Below are 20,968 nucleotides of genomic sequence, written 5' to 3'. Positions count from 1 at the left end.
TCTCCTCAAGCTTGACGAGGTATCAAAGCTACCCTTGTAAAATGAGGTTTTACTAAGATGCTAAAGATTTTCTGAAAACCTTAAGGTAAATATCCTGGTTTATACATTCAGATTTTAAAATTATAAGAAGCAAATAAAAATGGTGAAATGGTTAGCACCAGCCTTGGTAAGAAATACAATGTCAGCAGGTGCAAAAGAAATTCTTTGTGCAGTTCAGCCACTAAACCTCCCCCATTACTGAGACATGGGACACACCACTGCAGTGTCTGGTCCTGTTCAGAGCAGAGTTTATCATCCTAAGGGGCAAAGTGCAACCACAAATTGAATCAGATCACCAAGCTGCCTCAGTGAATATCTGGACTAAATGATCAGTCCTAAAACTCTCTGCCTTCTTGCTAGGAAAGCAGAGTTTGTCTCAACTGCACTACATGATTGGCACTTACTTTTCAATACATATCAAGAACATCTGGCTTCTTAGTTCTGATATATCTCTAAATAAGTCTCTACAAGTAAAATACTGTATTAGTGAAATAGCCTGTTATGTGCAGATTTTTTGGGCTATAAAACAAAGAGGAATGAAAGGCCAGTGACTCCAGTCACACATGCCAAAAAACTACAACAGCCAAGAGACTTTCAAGGCTGGACCACCCTAAAAACCTCTGCTGATGTGCAGTGTCCTTTGCAGTGTTTGGGGGAACCCTGAGTCACAGTCAAGGTATGGCTTAAATGAAATTGCAACCTGTTCAAAGTTCCTGAAATTTCCTCCTTTTTTTCACCTCATCTTTGCACAAGGTGAAACTTTTGAGAAAAGATGCTGCACTGTAATGGAGAAATAAAGATTAGGGAAAATGGGAGAAAAGACAAGAAGCCACTGGAGTTGAACTAATGCCTCTATAAGTGGTGTATTTAATGGATCCTGGATGCTGAAAGACTCAGATACAGTAGGACCTCTGAATAAGAAATAAAAAGGCTGAGAGATGTCTCTTTGCTTTAAGATCACATCCAGCCAACAAACAGCAGCTTGGAAAAAAAATCTTAGGAGTTTCCCTCATGTCTCTTTCCAAACCTCAGTGTAACTTTTTTTCTGTAAGTCTTTGAAGCAAAGTGTTACCTTTCAACCCTTGTTTTCCTTTCATCATTGTAGATCTTGATACACTTAAGAGTTTTGGAATGTGGAGCCAAAAAGGAATTGCACCAGGAATGTGGATTCCCAAACCATGCAATGGATACTGTATTTAATAAAGGCTAAAGAACAACCTGCACACAATCTCACATCCTACAATGAGAAGCCTAACCAGCAGGCAAGGGCAAAAATGGGGCAGTGTCTATAAAGCCTGAGATTCTGCAACTGCACCCGGGTGTAAGGGGAGAGCTAAACTGCAGGCCATGTGCACAGCTGACAAAAAAAAAGCTTTAAAAAGTTACCGCTGACGATCTGACTTGTAAGTGGCTGTCAGCTCGTCAAACATGGTGCTGTTCATTTCCATGAATGCCTTCAACACATTGTAGACTAAAGCCACAATAGCCCTGTGAAACATGGAGAAAGAAGAAGGAAAGGAATCCATTAGTTTCAGGTGAAATAAAACGTGAAATAAGAAGTGTCTTCTCTTCCCAGCCTGTCTGTGACCAATTCTGTTCCTGCAAGTATGGTTATGTAAATTCTTCGATTTCACTGAAACTACTTTTGATTAACATTCTTAAAGGTGAGAATCAGCTTTCATGTCCCTACTGACTACTGAAATGGAGCAGGCCAAAACTCTAGGGCAAAAGGCAACAACAGAAAGCTATTACATATAACTACAGTCTCTTCCCTCATGCTGTGGAGCAATTCTGAATGCAACTTCAGAGATTCAAATCATCAATGCTGGCAGAAGGAATAGAATTCAAACACAAAATGAAAGTGATTCATATTTCCTTATGACTCTTCTATGAAGCTGAATATTCAGTGCATCTATGCAAAATACAAAGCTGTATTTCAAGAGTGATTTCCTTGTGCTCATGCAGTTCATATTCATTTTCCCTTTCACAGTTCCTGATCCACTACTCTGGCTGTCATATTCAGACCCAGGGCTGCTTAAGAAGCAGCTCTTCAGCCAGGAGGCAGTGAATCAACAGTACAAGTGCCAGGAACCTTTGGAGCTAATCCTTACAGGACACACAAGCTATGTGCCATTTCCCAAGCACCCCTGTCTCTCATCTCTTTAAATAAACTTTCATTTTTGTTGCCTACATGAAAAATTTTCTTATAAATATAAAAATTCTTTAAATAGCTTCTTTATTTTAGATGTGTCTGTACCTGGCTCATGTAACAAAATTACCATGGGTATAAAAACTCTGAATTGGGATACTGGAATATTCTCATTACCAGAAGCACCCAGTGCATACTATTAAAAGGTTGGAGACTGTACTGGAGTAATGTGCCATGAAAAGCATCTTTTTGTGACCAGTGTTAAATTACAGAGGCTTTCCAGCAGCACTAGATTTGTCAGGTAAGCCCACAAACTTCAGAATTTGACTAGGTACACAACAGGAAAAATGTCTGAAAAGATGAAACATTTTATAGTAAGGTATAAAAGCAACTGGGAGCTGCATATATAGCACAGATTATTAAAAATACTGTGTTTACTAAATGCTAATCATCTTGACTAAGAAAAACTTTCCAACTAAAATAAAGGATATATATCATCTCACTGTAATAGATTTTTTCATAAAAGAACTTTTTACTAGGGTATTCACTTTGGAATAAAATTGCCTAGTTATCACAATATCAATATTAAGTAACTGCACAATTATTGCCACAGAGAACAGCTGTATTTAAATAAGTTTAGAAAAAACAACCCAACCTAAGAATATACTGTCTATAGGTTTCATGGATGTTTAAAAAAATGCCAACACCAAAAGCCTCCCAGAGGTATCAGTTGATGATACAGCCACAAAGTTTTATTAATGCCAAGTGATATTCTTCTAGACAATTTAGAATCAGGCTTAAGAGCCAACCCGTTTATAAAAAAACTGCGTAGGAGAAACACTTGATGAGCAACATTTTTCCTTCAATAACAATGTAACATTTAATTTCTTCTTTTTTTCCAGCTTGTGAGAAGGCCTATTTTTATCCTACAAAGTAGTGATTTTTGTACACATACCAGTTAATTAAAAACACTGAGACAAGCTCATGTGCAGACTAATATATATTGTCATTAACAGAGTTGCACTTGCTCAGAGCAGCTTTGAGTCTGCATCTCTCCCATTCAGATGTTCTTCAGCAGACATCCCCCGAGTTTATCAGTGGGATGTCAAATGGTAAGAGATGAAGTGTAAATGCACAAACTTACGGATTCCAGTGCTCTTTAGAAATCCTGTAAAGGCTGGAAAACATGATGGGAAGTATAACGTTTGAGTTCTCCTCTATCAAACTCATGATGTATTCATTATTCCAATAATACAGCGCTCTTTCAGCCACCTTTGAGTCAAAGAAATAAAACATGAACAAGAATTCAGATACCTGTAATTTTGTGATTTTCTGCTGGAAGAACAAATCACAGAGAAACTCCACAAAGATGAGCTAACAGAAGTCATTAGTTTTGGAATTAAACTACTATAATCAGTAGCACAACATGCATTAATGGAATAAATTTCTATCCTGTAGCTCTGATCCCACAGCACCCACTCTCTATTTCCTGAGCAATGTGTTATTGCTCACTGAAGACTGGGTGCAGACACAGCATCAGTGCTGCAGTTGAGGAGGGGAAGAGCAGACAGACTTCCCATCACCCTTTCCCTCAAAATCAGGAAGAGTGCAGTTGGAAAAAACCCAGCAGTGCTGGGATACCAGAGGAAGGAGACAGGGAAAGGCCCAGTAGCTGGGCTGGATAAGGGAGGAGAAATCTTAAGTGTGGGGAAGTTACCAAGGACAGGAATTACCCTGGAGAGGAGCTGGGGGTTAGGAAGGAGGATACTGATCTGAATTATGATTTTAAAAAAAGATGTAATCCAAGGAAGAACTGAAAAGTCACATCTGCCTTTGTGCCAGGACAGATCACCAGGCTTAATACTGAGACACTACAGGCCATGAACTCTCTATCCTCTTCACATATCCATTTACATCCCATTCATTGCCCTTCCTCCCATTACACAATGTGATTAAAACAGGCTACAGCTTGTGTCACCTCTAACCAGACACGTGGTCACACAGTTAGAAGGAATCAAGTCAGAAAACAGGAACTGCACAAGACAGCACCAAAACCAGGGAGCAAATCCATCCTCCAGGGTCTACAGGGCCAGCACCTGCCACCCACAGTGGGAAGGGCTCAAAGCCTGCTTGGACACAGGCTAAGGATTTGTGAGGGGCTCGGAAGGACAAGCTCTGTGCTGTAACCCCAACACCTCTAACAAGTTATTCATGGAGCTCAGACCTAACCTTCCACCCCAACATATCGTCTTCCACAGAAGACAAGTACTTAAAAACATAACATAGAATAATATTTACATTTGGGGGCAGTTGTGTTTGAAACTGAGACTATACATTCCTATATAAACAATAACCTTTACCACTGACCTGAAAATGAGGGCTAGAGACACACTTGGCAATTTGTTTAAACAAGGGTTCCTGGATTTTGACAAATTGTGATGGTTCAATTACATCCAAGATTTCCTCCAGCTCCCCTAGGAACATGACCTAAAGACAAAAAAGAAAGCATTGAATATAAAACCTCCAAATCTTCTTACTCTGCAGAATGCTGGTAACCTCCAAATTCTACTGCTTCAGGAAGAAATGGAAACCTCCCTAGCTCAGTGAGACCCTCTCTCAAAAAATGTCATCAGTTCTACCACTGGCAGCTTTTGGACTCAGTCCCTTAAAACAAGGACAAGTTTCTTCAAGTGCTGCATTTAAAGTATTTTGAATGAAATTCAGAATTGCACCAGTATATACATCCAGGCTGAAAGCCTTGCCTCATACAAAAATCTGAACAAAGGCTTAAACTTCAGTAACTAAGGAGATTCTCCTAATTTTACCTCATTTTTGACAGCAATATTGAAAATAACAGTTTTGCTGTTTCACAAAACCTCACTAGGGAAACTCTGGCATCTGAAACAAAAATGCACATGTTTAACTGCATCTTTTACATGTTTAGTAGGTAAACAGCACATAAAGTATATTTCATCCTCACTGGAAAAACACTTCCTTAATGTATAAACAATTCAAAATCTAACAGAGTTTTCCAAACTATCCTCAACTACGTTTATTTTCTCCTTTCTAAAAAATTCTCTGCAGCAGTACCAGGAATTATTTTGTGAATGAAAACCAGACTTATCAAAATTCTCACAGTCAAAACCGTTCAAAAAACTACAATTAAAGTATTGAAAAATCATCTACAAGAAATAATACCAAGATTCACCACAGCATGTGCTATCAACCACAAATTATTTAAAGATTCCCTGCTTATTATGTTTTAGAGCAAAATGACTTTTTTTTTTCCTTTGTAATACTAGCATATCACTTACCTCTTTCTGACTGCAGGTTTTTGGCCAGAATTTCATTAAACCTCTAATGACCTAAATGAGAAGGAAAAAGAAGTTAGATTTTTCTCTTTTCTATCTACAGGGTAAATCATTCATAGTGAATAAAAAGTAGGAAAGAAATATTTACTGGTTCTGTGAGTGAGGGGTCTTTCTCCAGAAACTGTACTATGCAATACGCCAGCTGTGAAGAGGTAAGAATTTACAAAAACAAAATTAGAACATTTCTATAAAGAAACCACAAAACCCCAAGTTTTTTAAAGAGAAAAACTTAAGGCAAGATGCTATTCAGCTCTCAAACTACATCCAATTTTAGACTGAGATGCACAGTTTGCACTGTGTAAATCCATTCAAAGTTCAGTTTACAAGAACAATTAGAGTGACAAAATAGTATATAAAATACAAATCAGAACAACTTGGAATTCTAAATACAGTCATACAATGTGGATAGATAGAAGGTAGGAGAATAGATAGTGGTGAAGGTAACCTCATCCCTAATGAGTTACAGCTGTGCTAATTATCAAGCATTAAGAACAAGCCTGCCCTTAATAGGCCACAGCTGGATCCAGTTAAGAGGGGTATTATAAAAGAGGTTGGCTGGTGGAGATGCGAGATGGAGTTTGTTGGCTGTGCTGAGGAGAAGAAGAAAAAGTCAGTGCTGTGAGGAGCTGCCCATGAGATATCACTGAGAAGGTATGAAACCTTTGCAATAAGATGGCAACAATACAAGCAATGTTTTGAAGCTTCTGCTACTTTCTTAAAGTGCAACTTTTCTCATGACTTTGCCGTATAAAATTAGTAAATTCTTGCAAGATGAGTTGACACAGTTAAAACCTGGAATAACATACTTAGAAAGCAGAGCTTTATCACCATAAGAAATACTGAAAATTTTCACTATCTGAAAATCAGAGAGAAAGGCAACATGTAGCAGTTATAGAGGAAAAAATTATATCCTGAAAGTTGAAGGTATAAAAAGATGTATGAGAGAATAAATGCAGTATTAAGGAATCTGTGAGGGAGAATATTAAATGAAAAAATGTGGGTATTAGTATTCAGAAGGTTGCCAGGGTGTAGAAGAGCCTTAACAGGACAAGACTAAGGAAACCCAAACATCCCCTTGGGAGAGAGAATGGGAAAGGCAAACTTGTGAGAATGAGAAAGGAGCCGAGAGGAAAACCTAGAGAGCAAGTCAACTACTAAATAAAATTTCCAAACTATTACAGATGTATATTATGCTTTTAATTGCCTAATCAGAACAGAAGCTAGATATTGATCATACAAAGGATATTTAAATCATTTTGGAAAAAATTGATTGTATTTTTTTCCACGTTTAGAATTCCCCCCCCCCCTCACCCTTTTTATGTGGATGCAATTAAATTTACAAAGCAATCTTAAAAAATATACATATAATTCTTACTGAACAGAAAATATTTTAGTAATTTCTACCTGTGCATGGAAGAGTGATAAACTCCTGACTGTGTGTAAAGGGATCAGCACCTTCACCAGAAACTGTTTATGCTCTGCCTTGAGAGGTAAAGCAAAACCATTGATAATACTGGAAATGAGAAAAGAAATATTTGTTAGTATCATCATCACAGAGAACAATACTGAGGTCTGAACAAGCACTTTCTAGATTAAAATATATTTAGCAGTCAGCAGCTGTTTACAAACAGCACTTGCAAACAGCTGCTGACTTTGGTCCTGCTTTATATTAGTAGGACACTACATATCTAGGTAGCAACCCAGCTCCCATTAGGAATAATCACATAAACAGCTGCCCAAACCTGCTGCCAAACAGAGAAGATCTTGTCTATGTGGTCTGTAAATTTATGTGAGCAAGGTGGTCTTGAGTAATTAACCTACCACAATTAGATTCACCCAAAACATTCACTCTGCTAAGTGTGCTCAGCAGAAAATAATCCTCCAGCATGCAAGGATGTAGTGTGCAGTATTTAATGGACTCACACACATAAAATCAATCCAACACTTGGGCTGCAACTTGCATGTAGTTATATATTCTTGGCAAAGATGTGACAGAGAGTTGCACATGGGCTTAACGATGAGCATGTGCACACATCTGTTTTCAGAATCAGGGATTATCATAATGTTTTTTCTGAATCTGACACTATCCTGACGTGTCCACAAGGGAAGTCTGAGTTAGATAATAAAGAAAGACTCCTTTACCTTCCTAAAATTTCCAACAGTTCAGCTACGCCATTGAAGTGTTCAGTTTCATAAACAAATCTAAAAAAAGAAAAGTTAAATATAAGCAATATATCAGTTTCCTAAAGGGTTCATAAGTGAAAAGCCCCCTTCTTCCACAACTTACCGTAGAAAAATATTATTAATCTGTTTTCGGATAAATGCTCTAAGACCCAGGAACTTGCCGTAAATTCTGTGCAAGACTGTTTTTAGGTAGTCTCGTTCCCGAGGGTCTTCGCTGTCAAACAGCTCCAACAGCTGTGTTTAAAGGAAAAAGAGAACTGAAACAGGAGACATTTGACAAGTTGGACATGCAGACTTCTGTATGAAACTGAATTCATGAAAACACATGAATGAAAGAATGTGACATCCGTGGTACCCCAGGAGTAGATAACCAGCAATAAAAATATCAGCTGGAACCTCAGTACAGCATCCTAAACCTCAGAATGATAAATTTGTGATTAACTAGCTCCAAAATGCTGACTTCCTTCTCCTCAAAAATAAATATGATAAGACAGTTTGCCTTTTACCATCCACCATTCCCTGACTCTGCAGAACCAGAAGATCCTCCTTTGCTCTAATACTTTGCTCTCACAAGGTTGTGTCAAGGTCACAGTTTGCTAATTGCTTATAATTCATATGATGAGCTCTTAAGCCTTCCTAGTAATTGCATGGCCCTCACACTGTGGAAAGACTCAACAGGGAAGTCCATGACTGTTGGGAAGGATGAAAGTTTGACAAGAAAGTCTCACAGATATGTATGCTTAGCAGAAAGATTTTTGAATGTAGAAGCTGAGGAAGGAATAGAGATGGAAGCAAGTTTTGATATAGAAGAAAACAATTGCTGAGCCAGTCTTACTGGATAACCAAGGAGGCAAAGGGTCTGTTAGTTAGAAGGGGGTTTTTATTCTTGTTTAAGCAACCCCTTGTGTGAGGACACGAGGCTTGACTCCATTTTCATCAGAAGGCTGATTTATTATGTTATATATTATATTCAAATACTACATTAAAACTATACTAAAAGAACAGAGAGAAAAGAATCAGAAGGCTCCCAAGACAAGAATAGAATAGGAATCAATAACAAAATCCTGTGACTGCTCACAGCCTTGGCACAGGTGGCTGTGAGTGGTCACCAATGGAAAACAATCCACATGGACCAATGGAAGATGCACCTGTGGCACTCCACAGCAGCAGATAGTTATCGTTTACATTTCTTTCCTGAGGCTCTCAGCTCCTCAGGACAGGAAAAATCCTAGGAAAGGATTTTTCATAGAATATCATGGCTACATTTTTATGACTTAGAACAAAGCATAAACCCACCTCAAACAAGATGTTTCTACCAAGCAGAAAGATAGCACAGGCAAACAAGTCAGCAAATGTTGCAAGTAGAAAAAAGGTCTCAGAATTTTCCACTGCAAGAAAACTGAAAAGCAACTTCTAGCTTAAAATGTAATGTGCTAACATTTAGTGACTGGAGAATACTAACATGAATATGGTAATTGTAGTAGTTATGATAGGCTATAGATAAAAGTTAAGGTATAGATTGGTTCTACTGGATTAAGATGCTCAGCAAAGAAAAGTATATAATGCATTTGTAACCTAAACTCAGGGTCTCCAGGCCTGCCTGCAGCTGCAGCTGACAGCTCTAGGCACAGGCTCTGTCGCCCATGACCCTGGACTGCTGTAACATCTTGCATGTAATAAACTGCGTTTTGGAAGAGCCGCCTGGAGTCCCGCATCTCTCAATTAGGGTCTCACAGTGGCGCCCACGTTTTAGTTGGCAAACTCGGAGTTATTGGCAGTAAGAGACCTCTCAGTGAACTCAGTAAAAAGCGGCCGCACGGATCAGGCACCTGAAACGAGGGTGACCGGGGCCCGGACAGGAGTTGCTGCTGGACAGTGCCTGGATCGGAGCCTCTATACACAGCGCCTGCTGCATAGCTGGACAGCAGGTGAGCACCGGGAATAATGGGGCAGAATAAGTCTGTTCCTCGGAGAGATATCAGCATTTAAAATCATTAATTAAATCAAGTCCAAAATCCTTGCCTAAGTGAGAGCTCAAAGAGCTTTTTAAATGGACTATAACTCGTATCCCAAATGCTGACTCTGAAGCCTTCTATACCAGAGACTTTTGGGAATCTGTGGGGGTTAAATTATACAATGCTATCTCTCGGCGTGACAAAACAGCAGCGGAACTTCTCCCCGCTTGCCGAGTCCTTGTGGAAATCTTTGCCGTGAATCCCCCACCACCAAGCCCCTGCCCCATTCCACCTGCACCCTCTGAGCGGGCCCAGCCGGCCTCTCCAACCGCGAGGAAAAGGGGAAGGGGGAGCAGAAAACAGCAACCGCCCATGTAGCAGGAGAGACAGACAATACTAACGATGTCTCGGAGAGAGAGGGGAATTGCTTTATTCCAAAGCCAGGAAACCCCGACAACCAAGTAGAAATGTTTCCAAATAACGCTAGGGCTTGCCCCGGGAATGGAGATTTTTCAACCCAGAAAGAAATACCAAGCCCCGGGAATTCTCCGGCGCTGCCTCCTGGTTCGGAAGAATCCCCACAGGGATCAGATTTCCAGCAGCTCAGCAGTCCCAGAACGGGGGTTGCCATCCCCGCTCGTGAAATTAAAGAACCAGTTTTACACAAGAGCAGCCTCCACAGCCCGGCACCTATCCCTGTGCAGCAGGGCCGGCGTGGGCTCCATGCCCGAGGTGCACCGGAGCCGGCAGCCCTGCGGGGTGCAGCCCGGCCACTCCAGCCGCGGCTCGGGCACCGGGGCCCGCCGGGTGCTGCCCGCCATCGAGGCACCCAAGGCGGTCGAAAAGGACCAAGACGAGAGCCAGAAGATGACTCCTCAGAGGCAGCATTGGGACCTGCACCTCATCGCTGCGCAGGTCGCCACTGGCACCAACAACCACTGAGGGAGCCAAAAAATCATCCCCCAGATCTCCTACCCCTAAAACTAGCAAAGCTTTGGAGAACATTGCCGATGTTCTGCAAAATAGAGAAACACATCACTATGTTCCAGATAAACTTTTTTTCCTTGCAGTTCTAGGAGAAACGCTGAGACAGTATGGCCTCATTTTCCAATGGGATTCCTCTCAAAATGAGCCTTTGTTAATAATTGAATGGGTTTTTCTTTCTTACAGGTCACCAAAGACAATCTTCACATCTTTAGAGATGATTTCTCAAATTATCATTAAGGGCAGAGCAAGGCTTCTATCTATAGCAGGTTGCGAATTTGAAATCATCTATTTACCTACAATTAAATCCTATTTTGATTGGGCCATGCAAAAGTCATAAGATTTGCTCTATGCCTTGTTAGATTTTCCAGGTGTTTGCTCCATTCATTACCCAGCACACAAACTGATCAAAGCTAAATTGTGCTACAAAGAGAAACCCCTTATCAGTGAAGAACCATTAGATGCAGTTACTCTTTTCACTGATGGGCCAGGACAAACACACAAAGCAGTGATTACATGGCAAAATAAAACCACTAAATCCTGGGAGCAAGATGTTCAAAAAGTTGAGGGTTCTCCTCAGATTGTTGAATTGGCTGCAGTAGTAAGAGCATTTCAGCTCTTTCCAGAGCCCTTTAACTTAGGCACTGATTCAGCATATGTTGCTAATGTTGTTAAGAGAATTGAAGGGTCTGCTTTAAAAGATGTTAGCAATGACACATTGTGTCTTTGGCTTACCTGTCTTTATCAAATTTTGTTACACAGAACTAACCCTTACTTTGTTGCTCACATTAGAGCTCACTCTGGTCTCCCAGGATTTATGGCAGAAGGGAATGCACGAGCTGATGCATTGGCATCAGCAGCGTGTGATGAGGGAACTGCAGGAGACATTAAAGATTTCACTTCAGTGCTTCCTGCAGCTACCTTACCTGACATTGTTGAACAAGCTAAATTGAGTCATGCCTTTTTTCACCAAAATGCACAGGCGCTCAGATGAGATTTTCACATCTCCCTAGAGCAGGCACAAGCCATTGTACGGGCCTGCTCTGACTGCCATCTTGTTCAGCCTATCTCTTCTACAGGAGCAACCAACCCAAGGGGGTTGGAAAGTTTGCAAAAGTGGCAAACAGATGTCACAAAGTACCCTTCTTTTGGGAAATTTAAAAATGTCCATGTCTTTATTGATACATTTTCAAAAGCAGTTTTTGCGTCTGTACGTACAGGAGAAACAGCTAAGCATGTTTGCCAGCATTTTTCACAAGAATTTTCTTCATTAGGTGTCCCTCAAGAAATCAAAACTGATAATGGTCCTTCATATGCTTCACAAGAATTGGCCACATTTTTAAATGACTGGGGTGTTCACCATACATTTGGTATTCCCTATTCTCCTACAGGTCAGGGAATGGTAGAAAGAACACATCAAACTCTAAAATGCATTTTAGATCAACAAAAAGTGGGGGGAGTCCAGGATACACCTCAAAGAAGGCTGAATAAGGCTTTGTACGTTTGTAACTTTTTGAATAGCTCTGCAGAAGAGCCTGATCCCCCTATTTACAGACATTTCAAGAACAACAAAAAAGCAAAACTGAAGGAACACCCTCCTCTAGTTTTAATTAAAAATCTAGAATCAGGAAAAATAGAGGGATCATTTGATCTTATTACATGGGGCAAGGGGTTTGCGTGTGTTTCTACAGATACAGGACTCAAGTGGATTCCAGCAAAAAACAGGTGAAATTGTACCACCCCTCAAAGCCTGTGGACATTTCCACTCCAGCCAGTGACCCTGCGAGTGGAAGCCGAGAGACAGGCACGCAAACGTGATCTACGCAGGATCACCCAGAGAAAACTGTCTGCCAGAAACTGTTCAAGAAGAGAATGGAGTTGTATTATAATTTGCGCGGGTGTATGTTACTTTTAACCTTTTGTTTTTATCTTTGCAGTGAAGCTTTACCTGTAACTCAACCAAAAACAAAGGTTTGGGTTTCTTTAGCCAAGTCTGCGGGCTCTGACACCATTTGCTCATCTAACACTAGCCCTGATAAACCTTTTTCAACTTGTTTAGTTGGAGTGCCTTTCCCAGAAGGCTTTGACAATGTTACTTTTGAGAAATATTGGCCATATGAGGATCACCACATTTCCCCAACTCCTAGCCCAAGACACCAAACTTATATTGATAATTTTAAAGTTGATAAATCTGATCTTCAAGAATTAGAAATTTTAGGCTCATTACTATGGACACTTGTTATTTTTTTCATTTTATAGGACAAAATGGGCCACATTTAAATGTTACTCCTTATCACCCAGTTTATAACAATATGACTCCTTGGTGTAATCAAACTAAGCTTCTTATATATGATGAACCTTATGCAGATCGTTTTAACAAACTTCCAATTCGATTTCCTAAAGGAATTTGGCTCATATGTGGAGACAGGGCTTGGCAGGGTATTCCCTCAGAACTAGATGGTGGCCCTTGTGCTCTGGGACAACTTACAGTAATTGCTCCCAGTATCAAAAAAGCAATGAAAAAGAAAAATAAGATCTTCCTTAGGGCATCATTATGAGAGCAAATGTGATAGTGAGTTTCACCCTTGGAACTCTGGAAATTCAATTGTTACAAGCATTTTTTTACCTCAGTTAAGTTCTGCAATTGCATTGAAACAGTTAAACAAATTAGGGTGTTGGCTCAGTAAAGAAGTGAATGCCACCTCTACAATAATTAGTGATTTGCTGACAGATGAGGAGGCAGTCAGACATGCCACTTTACAAAACAGAGCTGCTATTGACTTTCTTTTACTAGCACATGGGCATGGTTGTGAAGATTTTGAAGGATTGTGTTGTATGAATTTGTCTGATCACTCTGCTTCTATTCATAAACAGCTGCAAAACTTAAGAGATTTAGCTAACCAAATTACAACAGATGAATCATCTTGGTTAGACAATTTGTTTGATGGTTGGAGCTTTGCGCCTTGGCTGAAGGAACTTTGTAAGTTAGGTTTGATTGTGTTAGTGGTGATAATTACAATTATGCTAGTGGTACCCTGTGCACTTCAGTGTGTGCAAAGAATGATGAATAAGACAGTTTCTAGCATCTTTGTTGTTCATCAGAACAGGGGAGATGTTGGGAAGGATGAAAGTTTGACAAGAAAGTCTCACAGATATGTATGCTTAGCAGAAAGATTTTTGAATGTAGAAGCTGAGGAAGGAATAGAGATGGAAGCAAGTTTCGATATAGAAGAAAAGAATTGCTGAGCCACTCTTACTGGATACCCTTTGCCTCCTTGGTTATGTTAGTTAGAAGGGGGTTTTTATGACTTAGAACAAAGCATAAACCCACCTCAAACAAGAAGATGTTTTTACCAAGCAGAAAGATAGCACAGGCAAACAAGTCAGCAAATGTTGCAAGTAGAAAAAAGGTCTCAGAATTTTCCACTGCAAGAAAACTGAACTGAAGCAACTTCTAGCTTAAACTGTAATGTACTAACATTTAGTGATTGGAGAATACTAACATGAATATGGTAATTGTAGTAGTTATGATAGGCTATAGATAAAAGTTAAGGTATAGATTGGTTCTACTGTATTAAGATGCTGAGGGGAGAGAAAAGTATATAATGCATTTGTAACCTAAACTAAGGGTCTCCAGGTCTGCCTGCAGCTGACAGCTGTAGGCACAGGCTCTGTTGCCCATGACCCTGGACTGCTGTAACATCTTGCACATAATAAACTGCGTTTTGGAAGAGCTGCCTGGAGTCCCACATCTCTCATTCAGGCTCTTACACATGACAGCACTGGATCTGCGGCTACAGGACCTCCACCAATTGTCAAAAATCAAAAGCACCAGAGGGAATTAATCCTTCACTTTGAACAAAATGGTGATTTCATTATCAATATCACTTAAAAAACCAAAACAATGAATAATAAAAAACTACAATAACAAAGAACCCACATTTACTAAGTAGCCCTTAAATACACAGCAAAATGGTTATGTGAGACTCAGTGAAGAGAGAAGGTGTTTTAGTGTCTGGTATTGTACAGAACATATCCCAAACACTGGCACCTGAAGCTGCACGAAATGAGCAGCAGGAATATCACCTGCAGATCTTTGTTTTATTCCCCTTGAATCCTCTGCCACAACAGTATCAGCCTTCCCTTAACCACCTTCTTCATTTTTTTAATGACACCATGACATTGAGTATTCTGGTGGATGTTTGGAATAAATTCAGAGGTAAACTTTAAAGCAAAAAGCACAACCACCTGCCACAACTGTACAGAATCCAGGGAATTCTAATTTTTAGTAATCATAGTATCTGTCTTGCATGAAAAAAGTAACTGTGAACCAGTACCTGTCTTGCAAGAGAAATAAAGACAGTTTGTCAAACAGGTCTTACAAATGGGTAAGACATTGTCAGAAAATCATTACAGGAGTGACAGAAAACAAAATTATCCTAGATTCACAAACAGATAAATTATAAATACCTATTACAAGTAGATATGTCAGTGTATGCATGCTATACATGATCTCTGTTAAACTGCTACACAACTTTGAGGAGGTGAAAAAAGACATGAAAAAAATGATGAAAAGTTGTTAGGCTGTCTGGGATTTTGCTTTCTAACATGCAGGTCTAGGACTGATGCACACATTCTTCCTCATTGTTTGGAACATTTCTGCAGCTTGCAATGAGACCTCACTGTATTTTCCTTGCTGTAAGAATCTGTGGTGGGAATGTACGAGGGAAGTATGAGGTTTGTCAGCTGCCCTCCAGAGGTTATCAACACACTGCTCTGCTCAATTAGTTCTAGATTTTAATAAATAAATAGTCACCTCATCCTTCCCCAAATAGCACATTTCAGCCTAAGACAGCAAACAGCTGGAAGCACATTTTTTGTTTTCTTACTGGATTGAAAAGTATTTATATTTCCAGTTCTCTTTTGCAGATTCTCTCTGGAAACACTGCTAAACTAAGTCTCTCATTAAAATAAAAAAAAATTTAAAAAAAACAAAACAAAACAACCCCAAAAAAACCAACTAATAATAAGACTATTATTTTGCTATGTCCAATTTGCTTTCAGGTTTCAGCAATAAAGTCTTATTTTTATGAATAAGCTACAAGACTTCCATAATTTATTTTGACTATTCTAAACACACACAGAAAAGGGAAATTAATTTTCCAAAATAGCAACCTACATAACACAGAGACTTGTGGATATATTTGAATAGTATGTCTCTTAGCAACCACTGCCAACCAGTTCAAACTGTACATAAGCAGGCTTTAGAAATGAACAGCTACACTGGTAAATACAGTATTTTATTAAAACATACAGCTGAAAGACAGAAACACAGCTATACTTTAAAAAAAAGGCAAAAAGCAAGTAAACAAGCAAAAAGTTTTTTAAAAGTCCATTAAAATAGCTTTTTTTATGTTTTTTTTTTTCATACAGGCATCCTCACTGCCAAGAAACACTTCATTAAAATTTTAAAAAAAGAAACCTAAAAATTAATTTTGAGAAAAAGCTGATTCCAAACACTCCAAATGTCCCATTTGTGTTGTCATTGTCACAAGACACAAAAATACTGAATGTTCTTAAGTCTCAAATTGCTTTCCTGTGTAAGGGACCTCAGCTGCAGATACTCAGGAGTTACCCCTGACACACAACAAACACAATAGGAAGTGGAAGAACACTCCAGTTCCTACAGTTCACCACAAAGTATTTACACACATGGAAATATAACTACTTACTTGTGTGGGTATATGTATACATATATGTCTGAATAGAACTTTTTATAGAAAAATGTGAATTTTAAATTGACACACTGTGCACAGCAATATAAAAATGTGCATCACCAAACCCCATGGCAAGAACATAGGAATCCTTACAACTCCTTTGACCTCCTAATTGTCATATCATGTTTTCTGATGTGTAGGTTTTTAAATCTCATATTCCCCTCTTTCAGTAGATAACATTCTTCCATTTAGTAGAATTAATGAAAACTACCAAGATTTAAAAAAAAACAATAATAAATCCTCAGTTTAGACCATTCTCCTGGGCCAAACTGACAGTTCTGAATGTCTTAAAAAGGTTGAGTGGGATGTTGCCAGTCATGACCAAGTTCAGCAGCAGAGAACAGGAGCATCTAAGAATTATTTTTACCAGATTTTGGAGGAGAGCACATGCATTCATCCTAATACAATCCTGCTCTATCTAATCAAACCAAAACCAGCCTGGAAAAACCTGTCAGGAGTGATTTGTCATGCATATTCTTTTATCTCCACCAGGTACTGGATGAACACATTGGTGCACCTCCTTCTCAAATCAGTACTGAGATGAACAAAAAGGAAACCACCAGAGGTTTGATCCAGATGAAAAATGCTCCTGTGTTTAGGAGATGGATAAAATAAAAACTCAAGTATATCCTATTGCTTTTGTAGGATGAAAAAGGTCTTGTGATACTAAGAAGGAAACTGATTTCCCTTCTTTGAAACTTTGAATCTAAGGACAGAAATTGCTCTGTTCACTACATTTTTCAGGTATTCTTCAACCAAACAACATAGATGAACAATAAAAGCACAACTTTTATTGCCTCAGCAAAACAAGGGAAAAATAAAAGCTCCAGGAGTGATAAGAGGCACAAGAAACTCAGCATTTCTGAAGACCTTTCTCCAGACAACTCTAGTTGCTTTTTCATTCAAGTGTCAGACTGCAAGGAAACTCCATTTTCTAACTAAATAGGAATCATTCTAAAGTCCCCTGATTTCAAAAGCAAGCTAAAGACAGCATCAGCCACAAGGTTCTTTTTGACTTTGCAGTTACACAAAAACTCACTAAAAGGGAAAATAAAACCCAAGACAGGCCTGTTCTAAAATCTGAAGACAAAAAAGCTATCTGTGGACTGTCTTGGCTTATTCCAGAAAACAAATGTATAAACAATACTAAGACACATTAAAACTGGTGTTCAAGTAGTCTCTTTCTCTAGAGAGAACTGCATTTTGAGACTACCTGGTAGCAAACTTTTAATTTTTCAACAGTTACTGTTTCAACTCTGTCTCAAAATCAGTAAGTCAAATATTTTGACTGAGGTATTGAAACTGGATCCAAACCATCTATTTTATGTAGCTATAGTAACAGAGACTGACATATAAACACACACACCTTTTTCCACTACCTCCATAGATTGAAAACCTTCATTGTAGATGCTGGTTTTGCCTTTTTCTGTTGCAAATGAAGTTACACTTTCAAATTCTAAACTAAATCTTTTTAAAGGATTTTTTTTTTTCCCAAAAGCAGCACTAAGCCTTAAAGAAAACACACCAGCTTACCTGCAATACAAATTTCTGATCTATGTACTTTTTGGCAATGCTGGGCTGAAATTCTTGGCTTTCCAAAAATCGAATGAAAAACTCATATACAAGCTGCAAAAGAAAAGAATAACCAAAACATGGGTTTAGTTTATGACTTGATTGCTCTTTATATTTTTTAGTATTTCCCTAAATTATTTTGTTAGAAGATTAAATGCTTATTTTTCCCCAGTACAAAGGGTTAAAAAAATGGAAAACATTTTTCTCCTTTACCAAATTGCCACCTTTTAGTTAAAATTAATTACATGAGCTTTTTAAGCTGCCTCTGCTTATTTAACTCCAGTCAAAGACATTTCATCACCAAGAACAGGCACTGCCATCTTGTAATGCTTGTTATCATCTTGTAAAGCTTCCCAGAGTAATTGGGAAGCACATTTAAACTGCCCTCTGAACTGCTGAAGTCACATCAAATACAGACATTACAATTCTGAAGGGGTTGGTGAAACAGTTGGAAATATTTAAATTAAATTAGAAACTGCTTAGAGTAGTGTTCTAGTACAACTTGAAACACAGAAGGAGAATACAAACCAGAATTTATTCAGAAGTTCCTAACTTACTGTAAAGATTAGCCTCAGGGCTGGAGAAAATCTGCTTATTTTCATGCAATTCCATCTCTACCTAAACTCTTCAGTGGGACAGCAAGACTTTTCATTTAGTGGAGAAAAAGAAGAGTATAAAAACCAGGGAACAAGGAAGTGAAGTGAAACAGAGACTGCTGTGGCCTCATAAGACAGCAGCTCTGATCTGTCACTGATAATGAGCTACCAGCCAGCCATTCTCTTTGCAGAACCTTTTCATAAAGAGCAGCCATTGAAAACTTTTTCCTTTTTGTCTTTAGTGAGTATGAATATTGATACTGAAAGGAGAAAGGAAGCTTAAAAATTACATTTTAAAATAATTTTAAACTTTTCCATGACAGAAATATGCTGCAAAACTGCTGCTGGTACTTTGTAACAGTGTTCTCTGACTTCTCAAAGGAAGCAATAGGAAATCAAAAAGAAGGGGAGAGGTTTAGAAGTAAGCTGTGGGAAAAGTGACAGCTTACACAACACCAACATTAAATCATCAGGAAATCAATTCCATTGACTTTTCACAAATACTTTGGTGAATTTCTTCTTGACAATGCTAAGTCATCCACTGGATAAGAAATTCCATAATTTCCATGCAAGTAATGACATTTTGAACTACAGCACCAGTGTCACTGAATGTGCTGTTTCCAGGCAGGCACAGCTCCTCAGAGCTGCCTTGAAGTTTTGAAGATTCTTATTTTTTTGTGAAATTTAAATATAAATGAGGGATGAACCTACATTTCAACAGATTCTGAATTAGAGAGCACAAAAGAGTGAAAAAAACTGCTCACAGGATTGTGCATGCAACTGTAAAATAAAATCCTCATTTCAGGCTGAGATCAACTCTGCTTCTTTGCTCACAAAAACTCCCAAGCTCCACAAACTGTTACTCAAGCAAACTTCCTGTAAATTTACCAGTGGTGTGAGTCATGATCCTGACTAACACACACAGGATCTTCATCTATATTTTCTATAAAAGAATCTACTGCATTAGTATCAATGATGTTTTCTCCAGTTTAGTTTACATTCATTCAAAATCACAGAACGATGGAATGGTTTGGGGTGGAAAGGACTTTAAAGACCACCTCATTTCACACCCTCTGCCATAGGCAGGACACCTTTCCCAAGACCAGGCTGCTCATCCAACCTGGCCTTCAACACTGCCAGAGATGGGGCAGCCACAGCTTCTCTGGGCAACCTCTGTGCCAGGCCCTCACAAGTCAAGAGCTTCTTATTAAAGTGTAATCTGAATCTCTACTTGTCCTACCACTATCTGACCATGTAAAAAGCCACTCTCTCCCTTGGTTTTTTACGAGCTCCCTTTCAAGTATGGGAAGGTTGCAATGAGATTTCCCTGGGGCCTTCTCTCCTCCAGGATGAACAACCCCTGCTCTCTCAGCCTGTGCTCACAGGACAGGTGCTCCAGCCCTCTGATCATCTTTGCACCCTCCTCTCTGGACCCATTCCAACAGGTCTACAATTTTCTTGTGCTAATAACTCCAGACCTGGATGCAGTGTTATTCCACATGGGGGTCTCAAAATCCCTTGTTTTGACAACTGAAATTCAGAGGAAGGAATGCTACTCAGTGAGCTTGAATCCTGCTCCAAACACCTGGGAGCAAACCTTGACTCGAGGAGGGGAAGGAGGACTTAGATAGGGATGCAGCTTCACATTCATTTTTCTGATCAGCTGCCAACACCTGTGCACCTTCCTATGAATATTAACCACTCTCAATAAAGCAAAACTGCCAGCAGTGTCATCCTCACAATGCTCTTGCTGCAGTTGTTGAAAAATACTTGTGCATCAAAGCAGTTGGGAAAGCAAAACAATTTTTAAATCAGTGAAGGACAACAGGAATATGAGGGACACCATCAATATAATTTTGAAAGAAAGCTTTAACATTTTGCAAATATCACAAAGTTCTCTCCCTTCTCTGCAGGTACTTTACTAGAATCATAAACAGTATTAATAAATGTTAGTATCTCACAGACTAGTTCTGATTCACAGGTTTAAAAAAAAGGCCGAGAAAATTATTAGATACACCAAGAAACGACAAGAATTTCTTCTGAGGTAAATAAAAACCTGTAAGTGCGGCCACGATGCCTCCAAGGTGGGCTCATCCTCTTCTGGATCAAATTCATTGCTGTCACTAGGTGGGAGAGTTCTGAAGATATTGCAAGATACCTGAAAAGGCAAAGAGAGGAGGATGAAATCCATTCTGCAAACAGGTAACAGATTTCAGGACTCCCTATGTCTGTACCTGCTCCATCCTTCATCACTTGAACACTGTTTCTTTTTCCTGCTGTCTGAAAAGGTTCTTTAGCAACAGCACAGGGCTAACAACCTGTCACTTTGCAAACCTGCCCC

The 20,968-nt window shown here is 39.2% G+C and overlaps 2 protein-coding genes across 6 annotated transcripts in view; one reads left to right on the top strand and one right to left on the bottom strand.

Annotated features, from left to right (window-relative positions):
- Positions 1 to 20,968, bottom strand: part of PPP2R5E (protein phosphatase 2 regulatory subunit B'epsilon) — an 83,215-nt gene that overhangs the window by 3,406 nt on the left and 58,841 nt on the right. For 4 of the 5 annotated variants that reach the window (XM_064422914.1, XM_064422915.1, XM_064422911.1 and 1 more), the window contains 10 exons: positions 20,684 to 20,785; positions 17,993 to 18,085; positions 7,847 to 7,977; positions 7,702 to 7,761; positions 6,964 to 7,072; positions 5,648 to 5,701; positions 5,503 to 5,553; positions 4,556 to 4,675; positions 3,333 to 3,460; positions 1,426 to 1,527 (listed from right to left, as the gene is read on the bottom strand). In XM_064422914.1, the coding sequence (XP_064278984.1) occupies positions 1,426 to 1,527; positions 3,333 to 3,460; positions 4,556 to 4,675; positions 5,503 to 5,553; positions 5,648 to 5,701; positions 6,964 to 7,072; positions 7,702 to 7,761; positions 7,847 to 7,977; positions 17,993 to 18,085; positions 20,684 to 20,785 (950 nt within the window). The remainder of the gene's footprint in view (positions 1 to 1,425; positions 1,528 to 3,332; positions 3,461 to 4,555; positions 4,676 to 5,502; positions 5,554 to 5,647; positions 5,702 to 6,963; positions 7,073 to 7,701; positions 7,762 to 7,846; positions 7,978 to 17,992; positions 18,086 to 20,683; positions 20,786 to 20,968) is intronic. The other variant, XM_064422913.1, reaches the window with a different exon arrangement.
- LOC135302465 (small ribosomal subunit protein eS19-like) lies at positions 9,633 to 11,812 on the top strand. The gene has a single exon (XM_064422926.1). The coding sequence runs from the start codon at positions 10,200 to 10,202 to the stop codon at positions 10,638 to 10,640; it is 441 nt and encodes a 146-aa protein (XP_064278996.1). The 5' UTR covers positions 9,633 to 10,199; the 3' UTR covers positions 10,641 to 11,812.

Source organism: Passer domesticus, chromosome 6 (genome assembly GCF_036417665.1).
Source record: "Passer domesticus isolate bPasDom1 chromosome 6, bPasDom1.hap1, whole genome shotgun sequence".
Lineage (NCBI taxonomy): Eukaryota > Metazoa > Chordata > Aves > Passeriformes > Passeridae > Passer > Passer domesticus.
This window is presented reverse-complemented; position numbering and strand designations above follow the sequence as displayed.

What these genes read in the sequence shown, in the direction of transcription:
- LOC135302465 (XM_064422926.1), top strand. Translation starts at nt 10,200, where the DNA reads ATGGAGATTTTTCAACCCAGAAAGAAATACCAAGCCCCGGGAATTCTC.